The sequence below is a fragment of the Psammomys obesus genome, unplaced genomic scaffold (assembly GCF_907164565.1).
Source record: "Psammomys obesus unplaced genomic scaffold, mPsaObe1.curated_primary_1811, whole genome shotgun sequence".
In the NCBI taxonomy this organism is placed as follows: domain Eukaryota; kingdom Metazoa; phylum Chordata; class Mammalia; order Rodentia; family Muridae; genus Psammomys; species Psammomys obesus.
This window is the reverse complement of record NW_026585698.1, coordinates 3,373,237-3,389,972: the sequence shown is the minus strand read 5'-3', so window position 1 is coordinate 3,389,972 and position 16,736 is coordinate 3,373,237. Positions and strand designations below refer to the sequence as shown.

The 16,736-nt window shown below is 39.0% G+C and overlaps 1 protein-coding gene across 1 annotated transcript in view; it reads right to left on the bottom strand.

The window, feature by feature from the left end:
- The window catches only part of Ctnna3 (catenin alpha 3), a 1,637,506-nt gene that overhangs the window by 1,243,260 nt on the left and 377,510 nt on the right, over positions 1 to 16,736 (bottom strand). The window contains exon 6 of the mRNA XM_055598913.1: positions 15,705 to 15,908. Coding sequence (XP_055454888.1) covers positions 15,705 to 15,908 — 204 coding nt within the window. The remainder of the gene's footprint in view (positions 1 to 15,704; positions 15,909 to 16,736) is intronic.

The window sequence follows — 16,736 nt, the reverse complement described above, 5'->3', positions numbered from 1 at the left end:
CTCTCCCAAATTAATCATGTGGAAACAGGTAATTTCAACATATCTACACCTGGCATGGAGACTAACTTAGTCATAAAAAACACACAGGAAAAGAAAATCCCTGAAACAAGTATGTGCATTGGCAAATACAAGGAATATTTCGTTTTAAGAATAATGAAATCCAGTCCTCAGTCACTTACAACAAAACTGAACATTGCAAACCATGTTACAAAATTAGTATTACCTTCACACAAAGACAGACAAAGGCGCTACAGAAAAAGGAGAGAGAAGCCCTCCAGTAGATTTAGTTTACTAGTGTTTACAAGTTCCAGGTCTTACGTCAAAGCCAAGGAGAAGAAACAAGCAGTCAATATTTCTGAAGGAGTGACAAAATTAAGGGAAGCTTCTGCTTTCGCAGAACAAATAATAATAATAATAGTTATTATCACATTTATTTTGCACCAAACAAAAGAATTAATTGTTCTTCTCTCTCAAAATGCAAAGCAATTGACAAACTTACCTTCTGGAAAACTTGGCGTTTTTGATTTTTGGGGTTTTTTTGTTTTGTTTTGTTTTGTTTTGTTTCTGAATATTCCTTTTTTCTTGAAACCTCTGACAATACTAAGATTCAAATTCTCATTGCAGACAAGTGAAGGAGACTTGTAAGCAAGAAGGGCTAAATGAACTCCTCCCTATGACCATCCTGCAGCATGAATTGTATTCACTCAGTGTTTACTGTCACTGAAGAGAGTAACCGATAGCCACACATATTTGGGAATTATCAATGGAAAAGTTGTTTTACAAATGCATGACAGCCATCGCTACTGCCAGAGAGCAGTGCACATACACACCAGCGTGTTAAGATATAATTGTACAGGACCATGACTGACCTAGGCTCTTCCTTGTCCATACCTGATATCAGACTCTGACCCCTTTATCTTTAGGTAAGGCTTACCCGCTACAGACCTGTTACAATGATGGCTACAGAGGCTGTATTTTACCAAGGCCTTATCTATTAGTGGTAATAAAAAAAAACCGTTAAAAATACTTTTCTATATACTTGTGCTTACTGGTTCAGCTTCACAGCCTTCGGTTTCTGTGATTAACGGGTGAGTCTGCTTCCTCCACGCCTTTCAGTTGACCCACGCAACTTGGTGTTGAAATGCTCCCCATCTTCTCTGCACGTTGCGAGGTCAAGTCATTGCACACCAAGTTCTGTGTGTTCTGGTGATCAATTGCTGTGTGAGATGCTATCTTAAAACCTGGTGGTGAATGCAGCAACTATTTTATTGGCTGCCAAGGTTCTCAGAGAACTGGGGTCATTTGGGATTTCACACACCGGGTCTCAGTGCAGGTGCAGGGGAGGGCTGGCTACAGCTGGAGTGAGAGAAGACTAAACATGCCAAGAGCCACATGGTTACAGCAGCTCATGCTGGCTCTTTGCTGGAAACTCAGCCAGGTTTATCACTAGACTATCTCCCTGGCTGTGAACTCACCTTGGGTCCTACAACCCAGCAGTTTTATACCCTGAATGGATACATTCAAAGACTGAGTAGAAGCTAAATAGGAATCACTACTAAGGAGAGACAGGCTTAAATTGAACCCTGGTTTCTTTTACAAGCAAGTAACTACGTTTAGCCAAAAATCGGGGGGTGGGGGAGACAATGGCATTTAATGGCCAGTGCTTGTCCTCATATCTGACCTTCTCTTCTTTCCCACCTAACTAAATTATGCATATCCCCACAACAAGCACTGTGACTTCTGCGCTTGTACCTTTGAACAGACTATTACATTATACATCAGCTGTGTGCCAGGCTGTGACTCGGCCTTTGAAACCAGCAGAAGCACACTCTCCTCTGTCTGTGAAGCCTGTGTTCTCTTCCTCCAGAGTGGGTCACTCTCTTCTGGGTGCTGCAGTGGGGTTTTTTGTTTGTTTGTTTTTGTTTCAGTACATCCTGACTGCAGCTTCCCCTCATAACGCTCATTTTACTTATTGCTTTGCCTGATCCCTTGACAACCAGAACCTCATTTTTTTAGAGCCTGAAACTACCAGTTCCATAGGATGCTGTCTCTATAGGAATTCATGTGATCAGAAGTTGCAACACTGCCCATAAAACTTGAAACTGAAATAAATTTTAGCTATCTTTCATGGACAATGCAGAATCTGTCAGCAAAGATGTGTTAACTGTATGTTAACCAATATGTATCACTGTATTTATAATGCGTAGAAAGTCACGAAATTTCCAGGTGGCCATTCACTACAGTTTGCTTAGGATCAGCCTGACTTGGACCTCCTGTACAATCAAGCCTACCAATATATATATATATACCAATTCCCTCTCTCAGAAGTGTCTCAGTTTGGAAGACAAAGTATGTTTATTCTTGAATTTCCAATGGTGAATTAAAGACTCTAGAAGACAGCTACCTACTTGCTAAGACAGTGTACTATCTCCTTGTTCAGAGTTAGAGAAAAGACAGTTCCACTTTGGTCGATAGCTGGAGTTCTGGGTCAGGTCATGCATGTTTCCCTGGATATCCTTTCCAGATTTCCTTTTCAGCTGGCATTTTGGGCAGCAGATGACAGGCATCCCTGTACTCATTAGGGCCTATCCTCAGTTGCAAGAATCTCTTCCAAGGCTGCCTGCCCCAGGAATGACCTGTAGCCAATGGCTGGTAGCTGCAGAGAAGATGACTCCACTGTCCTTGTTCTAGTGTACTCGATTAAGAGTCCTTCCCACTCCCCTCTCAGTGGACTTGGAAAGGGGCAGGGAGGAGATGAAGGAGGGAGGGTGGGATTGGGAGGGAAGGAGGGAGAGGGATACAGTTGGGATACAAAGTAAAAAACCTGTGATTAATATAAAAAAATAAAAATTAAAAAAAAAGAGTCCTTCCCATTGTGCATGACTTTGCTACCAGTCTCGCCTATGTCACACATTCTCCTCAGCGAATTTCCCAATAACCTTTTCACATGCTAACCTTAATTTTTTCAGTCTGGACCCATACTACTTGACAACTCTCTTCATGTTCCTATCAGATGCTGGCTAGCAACTACTAGGCTCAGGACCCTTAAAGTTTGTCAAAGTAAAAACAGTTCATGCAAAGATTCTTAAATCCTACTGTACTTTTGTCACTTCTATCATCCAAACTATTTCTTTTTATGGAAGAAAAAACTTTTAAGTAAAGCCTATTGTCATTACAAGAAGAAAAAAAAAAAACTAGGAAGTACGGGTGCCCTAGTGTGAGGAAGTAACTAGTTGAAACTATATACAAAAAGAACAACCCAACCACAGGCCTCTGGTAGAAGGAAACAGGTAAGATGCTCTTGGCCTCCATGCAAAGGGGCTGAGGGCCTGTAACCTCCTACAACTTTCCCTGTGTAGGGCTCTGGAAAGAAGCCCCGTCTTGCCATATAAGGCATCTTCCACTACATCTTAGTTGTCTCAGTTTTACAGACATCACCATGTTCAATGTCAGAAGCTACACACACAAAGTATCTTCCACATGGCTGCCTAAACATGAGCTGAACAAGGACAATAATAATAGACATGCCAAACTTCCCATGAAGCCTCAACCCTACATACAAACACACACACACAAAACAAACAAACAAGCAACTAAGAAATACTGAGAGTGAGAAAGTCTTCCCCAAAAGAGAGCGTAACAATTGGTTATCCAATATTAAATGGTAAGCCCTGAAAATATACATACAAATAACATACAGACACTATACAGATTCAGAAAACTGTATTTAGAAATGTGTGTTGTAGCTGTAATAATTAGAATAATTAGAATAATCAAAAAAGAGAGATTGAGAGAGGCCAGTAGCTATATTAATTAAAAAAAAGAGAGAGGCCAAGAATTTGAAAGAAAACAAAATGAGGTATACGGGGGCATGAAAGAAAAGGAGGAAATGCTGTAATTATATTATAAAAGAAATCAAGAAAAAATTTAACATGTTCTCCCCTCATGTTCTTGGCTCTAGCTGTGTATTTCCTGGTTTGTTTGGCTTTATTTCCAATACTGGATATCTGCTTTAAAAAGTGAATGGAATTTTATGTAAAAAGTGGGAAATAGTAAGAGCTGGAAAGGACAGGGTCTCCACAAGGAGAGCAACAGAACAAGAAAATTTGAACACAGGGAACTTCCCAGAGACTCATACTCCAACCAAGGACTATTCATAGAGATAACCTAGAACCCCTGCACAGATGTAGCCCATGGCAGTTCAGTGTCCAAGTGGGTTACATAGTAATGGGAAGAGGGACTTCCTCTAACATAATCTGATTGGCCTGCTCTCTGATCACCTCCCCCTGAGGGGGGAACAGTCTTACCAGGCCACAGTAGAGGACAATGCAGCCACCTTTGATGAGAACTGATAGACTAAGATCAGAAAGGAGAGGAGAACCTCCCCTATCAGTGAACTTGGGGAGTGACATGCATGCAGAAAGGGGAGGGAGGATGAAGTTGGGAGGGGAGGAGGGAGGGGCTTATGGGGGGATACAAAATGAATAAAGTGTAATTAATAAAAAATTAAAAAAAAAAACGAAACAACCAAAAAAAAAAAAAACAGAACAAAACAAAATGTTGTGGGGCTGGGGCTGGAGAGATGACTCACTCAGTGGTTAAGAACACTTGTTGTTCTTGCAAAGGACCCAGGTTCACTTCCCAGCACCCACATGGTGGCTCACAACCGTCTGTAACTCCAATTCCAGGGGACCTGATAAGAACACCAGGCATGCACATGATGCACATACATGTATGAAGGCAAAACACATAAAACAAGCAAATAAAGATATGGGTCACAATTTTAAAAAATAAAAACAAGAACTGGTTACTTCAGTAATTATGTACTTAGCATTTCAGTATAATTACTACTCTTTGGTTTTTAAAAGGGATTGGAACATTGGAGCAAAACAAAGAGGTTTATGGAACTCACTTCAGAAGACTCTAGTACATACGGCACAAACTCTCTGAAGTCCTAAAGTGAACATTCCCTACCCAACAGATTTAGATGACCCCAAACATAGCTTGTCCAGAAAGACTCAGACATTCATAGTCAAATCATTCAAATAACTAGAGAGCTGTGAGAAGAATGATGCTCAGCCCCATAGCAGCTTAAGAGAATAATTCATACTCTCAAGCACCTGTAAAAAGCCTGGTCTTGTATTGAAAAAAATACATGAAATATAAAACCAATTTTCCCACTTAAACAGACCACTGCTATTTAATATTATATAGAATTTCTCTTGATACCTGTTCATACATTTCTGTTTCAATATTTGAAGCAGCTACTTCACTTCAGTTCCTTTATATTTTCTTGAACTTTGGCCATGTGCTCTGATCTAAGTTTTCCAGCTCTGATTTTAGCAATTCTAATACTTCATAAAACTAAAACGGATACTACTTATTTCTCTTACATTACTTAAGATTGTAAAGCCATATATAGAGAAATTGAAAAACAGTGTTCCCCAGGACAGGACCCTACCATAGAGAAGCTCCACCTAACAGGGGATTGAAGATGGAAAGTCTCACAACCAAATTTGGGCAGAACACAGGGAGTCTTATGGAAGCCGTGGGAATGGAAGGACGCAGAGGGGACAGGAGCGCCACAAGGAGAGCAACAAAGCAAAATATCTGGACCCAGGTGATCCTGCATAGACTAATGCACCAACCAAGGACCATGCAAAGAGAGGACCTAGACCTCTTGCTCAGAAGTGGACCATAGGCACCTCAGTCCCCATGTGGGTTCCCAAGTAAGTGAAGCAGGGGCTGTCTCTGCTGTGAACTCAGTTTCCTGTTCTTTGATCATTTCCCCCTGGTGATGTAGCCTTGCTAGTCCACAGAGGAAGAAGATTCAGGAAGTTCTGAAGAGACTTAGTAAGCTAGGGTCAGATGGCAGGGAAGGAGAACTCCTCCTTTAAGTGGACTAGGGGAAGGGGATGGGGGAGAAGAAGGACGGATGATGGGACTGGGAGGAGATGAGGGAGGGGCTACAACTGTGATATAAAATAAATAAAAATTAGATTAAATTTTTAAAAGAAAGAAAAAACAGTGTTCCCCGTATAAGCAGCCTTTTAAACCCCATGGCATAATAGACCATTTTAGGAAATAATAAAAACTGCCAAATATAGGAAAACTGAACAGTTTTAATACGCAGTCCCACAGGGGTAAAGAAAGGGGGAAAATAGGCCTGACAAATTCTCTACATTTTCAGGATTTATGTTTGTTGTGTGTGTGTGTGTGTGTGTGTGTGTGTGTGGTTTGTATGCACATATGGTTGGAGTGCTGTAAGTATGTGGAAATATGCATCTAAGTGTCATTTCTCAGGAACCTTGCACACTGTTTATTTTGAGGCAGGGTCTCTCACTGAAACTTGTTGATTCAGCTTACCTCTGGCCAACAAAGGCTTGTTGCTACCTCTGCAGCACCGAGACTACAAGTGCACATTACCAGATCTGCCTTTGCTATGTGGCTTCTAAGGGATCCAATTCAGGTCTTTACGTTTGCATGACTAGCACTTTACAAACTGACCCACTTCCCCAACTCTACATTTGGAAAAATTTTAATCCTAACTTGTCTTTAGTAGTAACAGCCATTGCTCACAGACACTCCTGGCTACTAGAACAAATTAGCTAAGGCAGTGATTATTTCCAAAATAAACTTTCAAGAAAGGGGTCCTGGTCCTATATATAAAGGAATCTCAGAATAACCATTTGTAGGCTTTACTGAAGCATCACAGCTTCCCCAGATAAGCAATGCATACAAATGAAATTGACTTCTGAATATCAAAAGCCAGTCCATTTGGTTACTTACTCACTAAACAATTAATGAGAATAAAATGTTAGACAACAGAAGAAAACAGTGATCAGCTGAGATGTATAGAAACTCTAATTAGTCCTTAAATTAAGCTCAGGTCTGATTGGTTTATTCTGGCATCATTATCTGTCACTCACTCGGTGCTCTAAAATTCCCCTACAGTTAAGAATCCCCTGGGTGCAGTTCATACACACTACCTGGAGACCCTGTGTAACAATGCATCAAACATTCAACACCAGTATGATGTTAACATTCTCCCCAAAATACCTATACCTACTGATATCATAAAACTCAAACATGATAGCTTACTCACCTTCAAACACTATTTTCATTAGTTATAAAAGACCACCATATAAAGATAACTGATTCCCCTGAGTCCTTTCTTTTTTAGAGGGTAGTTTTGCTCCAGTTTCAGAAATTCCTTACATATATTTTTTACCAAAATGATGGACTAGACTTAGCCAATCATGAAAGTATAACAAAATCAGCAGGGCTATCTTAGGAGCATCTACTCCAAAGTTTCAAGAGAAAGAAGCTGTGTTTTCTCTGATTCTCAATGTTCTCAAGAGTGTGTTCTCAAATGAATAAAAATCCTATGTTGGGTCAGGAATGGTGGAATACACCTGTAATCCCAGCACTCAGGAAGGCAGAGGGAGGTGGATCTCTGTGAGTTTGAGACCAGCCTGGTCTACAGAGTGAGTCCAGTACAGCTGAGGCTACACATAGAAAGCTTGTCTCAAAAAAAAAAAAAAAATCCTTTGTTGGAATATAGCCAGATAAAAATCCAAATGGAAGGACTGTGATGGAAAAGAATGTTCCTGAAGATTCACATAGATTTATTGAAGAACCCTGTACTTTGCAAAAGAAGGCTTTTTCTCACAGGCATTCAGTCATAAAACTTAGTAAATGCCTGAAACTCATTTCATGTCAAAGAGGTTGTTTCTTCATTAAATGGCATGTGCAATGTGCAATCATTTCATTCATTCTTCCTTTAAAAAAATACAGCTCAGCTTTTTCTAAGTGACAGGGGCTTGGGATAAAATCTTAAACAAAACATACATGTGGTTTGCCTACATAGACCTTAGAATCTGAGGTCTATTTCCTACAGTAGGTTCAAAATAAAATAATTGCTCAGTTGTCTAGGGAAGGCTGATACTTATGGGGCTAGTTCTACAGATATATTGACTCCTTAATTCTCATCATCTATGGATGTTGTCATGAGAAGATGGAATTGAAGTTTAGGGTCTTAAGATGACCTAGGTGGGTCCTATCTAATCATCTAAAATGTTTTCTTTCCGAGTGTGTCCAGAGTCAAAAGCAGAGTTGGAAGCATGTGGTATTACTGGCTGTGAGGATGTGTAAACAGAACCATGAGTAAAGGAATGAACATGTCCTCCAGAAGCTGGAGACAAGTAGAAAATGGATCCTTACCCAAGACACCAGAAAATAATACGACCCTCCAACATGGTGACTTCAACCCAATGAGACTTTTGGCAGGCTTTTCACCTATAAAGCTGCCAAGGAATTTGAATAATTAAGACAGTCTGGGCCCTCTGCACTCCACTTCCCTGGTGTACCCCACACCACAGTTTCCAGGTCTGCACCTTTTCCTGGGACCCATCCCATCTACAGGGGATCAGAAGGGATCGGGAGAAGCAGGTGAGTGCCCTCTCCATCTACTGGCTTGCCAAAGCCTGCCAGTGGTGAGGTCTACCCAGGGCCCTCTGCACTTTCCCAGTGTGCCCTACACCCCAGTTCCTGGGCCTGTACCATTTCCTGAGACTCATTCTGATCTTTGGCCCTGAAGACCAGCAGGGATCAGGGAGCAGCAGGAAAGCCAGAGGACTACAGCTATCTGGACCATGAGCGCTACCTATAACCACCATAGACCCACTACTATCAGAGCCAACCAGGCCTGATAATACCAGGGTCAACCAGATGTCTAGAGGTCAATCACAAGCAACAATACCCAAGTCCAGATGACATCACCATAATCCAGCTATCCTACCACAGCAAGCCCTGAGGATATTAACACACCTGAAATGCAAGAAAGCAATCTTAAATCTGAGGTTATGAAAATGATAGAGGCCTTAAAAGAGGAAAATAAATCCCTCAAAGAAATGCAGGAAAATACAAACAGGTGAAGAAAATAAATAAAACTGTCTAATACCTAAAAATGGAAATGGAGGCAATAAGAAAACATAATCTGAGGTAATCCTAAAGATAGAAAACCTAAGGAAGAGAACAGAAACAACAGACAAAAGCATCACCAACAGAATACAAGAGATGGAAGAAAGAATCTCAGGTGAAGAAGCTAAGATTGAAGAAATCAGTCAAAGAAAATGGTAAATCTAAAAAGTTTCTGACACAAAATATCCAAGAAATTTGGGACACTATGAAAAGACCAAACCTAAGAATAATGGGAAAAGAATTTCCAATCTCCAATCTCCAATCTCCAAGGCCCAGAAAATATTTTCAACAAAATCATAGAAGAAAATTTCCCCAAACTAAATAAAAAGATGCCTATAAACATACAAGAAGCCTACAGACTACTAAATAAATTGGACTAGAAAAAAATTTCCTGTCACATATCTGTTAAAACACTAAATGTACAGAACAAAGAAAGAACATTAAAAGCTGCAAGGCAAAAAAGGCCAAGTTAAATATAAAGGCAGATTATACCTGACTGCTCACCAGAAACTTCAAGAAAAAAAACAAGAAAGGCTTAAGCAGATATCTTACAGACACTAAGAGACCACAGATGTCAGCCCTGACTACTATACCCAGCAAAACTTTTAATCACATGGATGGAGAAAACAAGATATTCCACAACAGAAACAAAATTAAACAATGCCTACCCACAAATCCAGAAGGTGCTAGAAGAAAAATTCCAACCCCAGAAAGCTAATCACACCCAGAAAATAAATAACCCACAACAGCAAAACCAAAAGAGGGGAAGCACGCACATGACAAACACAAACACTCTACCACCACCAACACCAAAATAATAGAAATTAACAACTACGGGTGTCATTAATATCTCTCAACATCAATGGCTTCAACTCCCCAATAAAAAGACAGAAGCTAAAAAAATGAATGCATAAACAGGACCTATCATTCATACAAGAAACACACCTCAGCAACAATAATAGATATTAACTCAGAATAAAGGGCTGGAAAAAGGTTTTCCAAGCAAACAGACACAAGAAGCAAGCAAGAGTAGCTATTCTAATATCTAACAAAATATACTTTCAACCAAAAGTAATCAAAAGATATGGGGAAGGGCACTTCACACTCATCAAGGGAAAAATCCACCAAGATGATGTGTTAATCCTGCACATATATGCCCCAAATGCAAGGGCACCCACATTTGTTATTAAAAAAAAAAAACTAAAGCTTAAATCACACAGCAAACCCCACACATTAAGACTAAGAGACTTCAACACACCTCTCTCACCAATGGACAGATTATTGAGACAACTTAAACAGAGAAATAATGAAACTAACCAACATAATGAGTCAATTGGACCTAACAGATATCTACAGAACATTCCATCCAAACACAAAAGAATAGGCCTTCTTTTCAACACCTCATGGAACCTTCTTTAAACTTGACCACATACTTGGACATAAAGCAAGCCTCAACAAATACAAAAAAAATGAAATACTACCTTCTATTCTATTCAGACCATCATGGATTAAAGCTATAGTTCAACAACAGAAATAACAGAATGCCTATAAACTCATGGAAACTGAACAACTCTACTTAATGACGACTGGGTCAGGGAGGAAATAAAGAAAGAAATTAAAGACTTCCTAGAATTCAATAAAAATGAAGGCACAACATATTCAAACTTATGGGATACAATGAAAGTGCTAAGAAAAAAGCTCATAGCATTAAGTTCCTTCATAAAGAAAGTGGAGAAAGCTCATACTAGCAACTTAACAGCTCACCTGAAAGCTCTAAAAAATAAGGAAGCAAACACACCCAAAAGGAGCCAGGGCAGGAAATAATTAAACTCAGGGCTGAAGCCAGTAACCTAGAAACAAAGAGAACAATAGAAAGAATCAACAAAAGCAAGAGCTGGTTCTTTGAGAAAAATCAACAAGATAGACAAACCCTTAGCCAAACTAACTAAAAGACAGAGGGAAAGTATCCAAATTAACAAAATCAGAAATGAAAAGGGTCACAACAAGAAACACTGAGGAAAAACAAAGAATCATTAGATCTTACTTCAAAAAACCTATATGCCACAAATTTGGAAAACGTAAATGAAATAGATGATTTTATTGATAGATACCATTTTCCAAAGTTAAATCAAGACCAGGTTAACAATTTAAATAGACCTCTAACCCCTAAGGAAATAGTAGCAGTCATCACAAGCCTCCCAATCCAAAAGAGTCCTGGGCCAGATAGTTTTAGCACACAATTCTACCAGACTTTCAAAGAAAAACTCATACAATACTCCTCAAAGTATTCCACAAAATAAAAACAGAAGGAACATTGCTAAACTCATTCAATGATACCACTGTCACACTGATGCCTAACCCATACAAAAAAAAAAAAAAACAACAAAAAAAATTTCAGACCAATCTCCTTTATGAATATTGATGCAAAAATACTCAATAAAATACTTGCAAACCGAAACCAGGAACACATCAAAAATATCATCCACCATTATCAAGTAGGCTTCATCCCAGGAATGCAGAGATGGTTCAACATATGAAAATCCATCAACATAATCCACCATATAAACAAACAAAGGAAAAAACCACATGATTATCTCATTAAATGCTGAAAAGGCATTTGGACAAAATCCAATACTCCTTCATGTTTAAAGTCTTGGAGGGATCAGCAATAAAAGGCACATACCTAAACACAATAAAGGCAATGTACAGCAAGCCAATAACCAACATCAAGTTAAATGGAGAGAGCCTTAAAGCAATCCCACTGAAATCAAGGACAAGACAAGGCTACCCACTCTCATCATATCTCTTCAATATAGTACTTGAAGTTCTAGCTAGAGCAATAAGACAAGTAAAGGAGATCAAAGAGAAAGAAATTGGAAGAGAAGAAATCAAAGTATCACTATCTGCAGATGATATGATAGTATACATAAGTGACCCCCAAGATTCTACCAGAGAACTACAGCCAAAATACACCTTCAGCAAAGTGTCTGGATACCAAATTAACTCAAAACAAAGTCAGTAGCCATCCTTTAAATAAACAACAAAAAGGCTGAGAAAGAAAATAGGGAAATAACATACCTCACAACAGTCACAAATAAAATATCTTGGTGTTACTCTAACCAAGCAAGTGAAAGACCTGTATGACAAGAACTTCAAGTCTTTGAAGAAAGAAACTGAAGATTTTAGAAGATGGAAAGTTCTCCCATGCTCCTGGATCAGTGTGATTAACATATTAAAAATGGCAATCCTACAAAAAGCCATTTATAGAGTCAATCCAATTCCCATTAAAATTCCAACACAATTCTTTACAGACCTGGAAAGAACAACCATTAACTTCATATAGAAAAACGTATAACCAAAACAATTCTGTACAATAAAAGAAATTCTGGTGGTATCAACACCCCTGATTTCAAGCTATACTACAGAACAATAGTAATAAAAACTGCATGTATTGGCATAGAATCAGACAGGTTGATCAATGGAACCAAAGTGAAGACTCGAAAATAAACCCACACTCCTACAGACACTTTATTTTTGGCTCAAAACCATAAAATGGAACAAAAAAGAAAATCTTCAACAAAAAGTGCTGGTCTAAGTGGATGTTTGCATGTGAAAAAGGCAAATCGATCCATATTTACAAAACTCCAGTCCAAGTGGAACAAAGACCTTGACATACAACTAGATATTCCAAATCTGTTAGAAGACAAAGTGGAGAAAAGTCTGGAACTCATTGGCCCAGGAGACAACTTCCTGAACAGAACACCAACAGCACAGGCTCTAAGATCAACAATTAATAAATGGCATCTCATGAAACTGAAAAGCTTCTGTAAGTCAAAGGACACTCTCAATAGAACAAGATGGCTGCCTACTGATTGGGAAAAGATCTTCATCAATCCTACATCTGACAAAGGGATAATATGCAAAAATACAAATAACTTAAGAATTAAACACCAACAAAACAAATGATCCAATTGAAAAATGGAGTACAGAACTAAACTGAGAATTCAGAACGAAGGATTCTCAAATGGCTGAGAAGCATTTAAAGAAATGCTCAATGTCTTAGTCATCAGAGAAATGCAAATCAAAACAACTCCAAGATTACATCTTACACTCATCAGTATGGCTAAGATCAAAATCTCAAGTGATAGCACTTGCCTCCTCCATTGCTGGTGGGAGTGCAAAATTATACATCTTCTGGAAATCAATCTGGCACTTTCTCCAAAAATTGGGAATAATTCTACCTCAAGACCCTGCTATACCACTCCTGGACATATACCCAAATTTGCTCCACCATCAACAAGGACACTTGCTCAACTATGTGCATAGCGGCTTTCTTCATAATAGCTAGAACCTGGGAACAACCTAAATTTCCCTCAACTGAAGAATTGATAAAGAAATGGTGGAATATTTACACAATGGAATACTACTCAGCTATTAAAAACAAGGAAATCATGCAATTTGGAGGCAAATGGATGGTACAAACAGAGCAAGGTTTAAGCTCAGCTCAATCCAAGAAAAAATATTCCTGTCCATGAGACTGATAAAGGAGGCTGGATAGATGGCTCAGCAGTTAAAAGCGCTGAGTGCTCTTGCAGAGAGAGAAGTTCCTGGCACCCTATGGCAGTTCACAATCTTCTCTAACTCCAATTCTAGGGGATCTGATACCCCCTTTTGCTATCTGTACAAATTTTATGCATGTGGTAACTACATACATATAGATAGGCAAAACATTCATATACATAAAACAAAAACAAGTATGATTTTTTTTAACACTCTGCTACAGTAGGCTTCAAATTCTTAGCAATTTCACCATGAAAATATGTGTAACCAAGTAGGACAAGGAAATACAGTAGGCTAACAGGCCATCACGCTGCCAGGAAGAGTACGGAGATGGACTGCCACACACTGTCCTTCTCTTCTGAATGTGGCCTTAGCAACCATGAGGGTAGTTCATGGTCGTGAGTCTGGAGCACAAAGGCCTTTGGGGTTCTGTGTCCTCACTCCACAAGTAGGCTGTCCTTCTGGGACATATCACATTAAGTAACAAATAAAGATTTATTTCATTTATTAAGAGCAACTATGAAAAAAGTTTCTCTGTTTTAAGTAATAACTGTTTCATTTTCATTTTACAATGAACCCCACAAATCATGAATCCATATATATTAGTCTGTGTAGGTTAATAAGAAAGTTGTATATCTATATATCTAGAAGTACAACCTTCTATTTTACATAAAGTAAATTTATCTGTGATTTCATAGTTTATACATAAAATAAGTATATGCATAGCTTTGCTACACTTTCTCTAAAAAGATGAGAATAATATGTTTAATACTTTTCAGTTTCTAGGTTTCCTGTGATTGATGAACTACTCAGGCAATCTTTAATAAGAAAATCTCATATGCTAACAATGGCAACATTTCAGCTTCAGATATTCAAGCAGGACGTGACATTACTAACATGGGCTTCCTAATAACAAAATCTCTTCTCCACTTTGATTTCTTGTCAGGAAAGAGCTTTTTTGGTCAGTAGTAAGATAATCAAATGTAAAGAATACAGAGATACATCAATTATGTCCAAGGATCTTAAAAATTCATCATTTTTAGCACGTTTCATTTCTCCACCTAACGACTCATAATACACAATCTCAAACCTTCCATTTCTTAATCAAAAAAGTCTTATGTTTTGTGATTGATAACTGCCAAACGTATCTGTTTAAACCTTAAATTGCTACTTACAGGATGATAAAGTATTCTTAATATAACTATGTAGTTTATCGATTTAAGGATTTTTCATGATTGATATATAGTATTCTATCTTCACCTTACAGATTAGGGATACATTCCATAATCCCGAGGGGATACTTTAAATGTAGTTCTAAACTCTAGAAATACCATAATATTTCCCATATAGACTCATCTGTGACCGTTTCATTTATAATTTAGGAGTAGTAGAGAAAAGTGAAAAACAATAACAAATTTATAGAATAATAATGAATATACACTCTATTGGATTTCTTTTAAAATAGTCATTTTGAATTTTCCATGTAATTATTTTAGTTGACCATTTGCTATGAGGAATTAATTACACAGGGATGACTGTATATAAGTTATCCTAAGATCGTCTTGTCTGTATAAGTAATAGCACTGAGATCTGAGGTGAACGCTGGTGACGCATGCTCCATCAATGATATATGCATGACACAGAATCAAAGAAACAAAGACTTAGGATGTCAGTATTTTCAAACTTTCCGAGTGGGTCCCCTAACAGCAAGCATATGGCACTATGTCACCTTTGGGAAGACAAAGTACTGTTCAAATTTCCTGGGCTTTTTAACCCTTCAAATACAGCTCCTGATCTCCACATCACACCTCAGACCACACTCTGCTAGTGACCCTTTGTTGCCAACTCTGCTCCAACCAACAAACCATTCCACCTTCTTTTGATCCCCTAAATCACTGTGCAATACTTGTTTTGTTCCTCCGACTCTTACTCTCCAACTGAGATTTAGATACTTCCACAACCAACCAGCTATGTAGAAATACTTCTCTAGTCCTGATTTCAACCTCCAAACTCCTGAAAATAACCCACAGAACCAACTCAGCATCTGTCTCCATAAAATCACCTCTTCCTTCGCAGAAGACTATATTTCATACACAAGAGCATCCCAGAAAATGCTCAAGATCACCCCAGGAAGATGCAAGTAGAAGAAACCAGTTGCCTACGTTGTTCATGTACTCCGACAGCAGGTCCTGGAGAGCCTGGCGAATGGCATTGCACTGGGCGATAATCCGCTCCCTGTGGAGGTCCCTGGTGCAGGAAGAGTCAGCCAACAGGGCAGCCCCACTGATGATGGCTTCTAGGCGTTTCTCTAGCGACGGTCTTATGTCTTCCTCTGTCACTGTCAGTGGGTTCAGGACAATTAGGCTCTGAGAAAAGAAAACATTTGGAAAGTTAGGACTCTGTGGAAGTCCGTTTTAGTCAAAAACGGACGTCAAATTTGCTTCATGCTTAGAATTCAGATGTGTTCTGCTTTTCCTGCCTTGGCTGTCCACAGAGGAGACTGCACAGCAATTATCGTTCAGATAATGATAAAAGTTGTGTGTTTACGAGCTTGGGTTCCACTGTCAGACAGTCCTGGATCCAAATCTTGCCCTCCCCACTCACCAAAGTGCCTTGACTCCCTATGCCTCTCTTGCTTACACTATTAAACTATCAGAAGAATTCTACAAACACTTCACAGACTGGCATGCACTGGTAATCATAATAGCAGTATCTTCAAACTGCCTAACCCTTTTTCACACACTCTATCCCATCTTAACACCAATGACGCAGCAGCCAACGTGTGGTTAGCCATATATCTCAGTGACTATGTGAGGGTGAGAGCCTCTTACCTAAGGTCAAAGTGTAAACACCCTTTGAAGTTCAGAAACATTGTCTCAGAAGTCACAATTCAGTGTCATTTTCTTTATACCTCACTGTAAGTCACAGGGACTAATTAACTTTACCACTAACATATCAAAGAAAATCTGGCTTTTAATTATTCATCTAAAATGTAGAGCTCCAGGGGCTGAAGAGATGGGTCATGAGTAACAGCTTGAACAGCTCTTGCAAAAGGATCTGAATCCATGATGGACAGTTCACACCGGGAACTCCAGCTCCAGAGGATCTGACTCCCTCTTCTGGACTCTTTGGGCACCTGCACTGCATCACACACACACACACACACACACACACACACACACACACACACACAC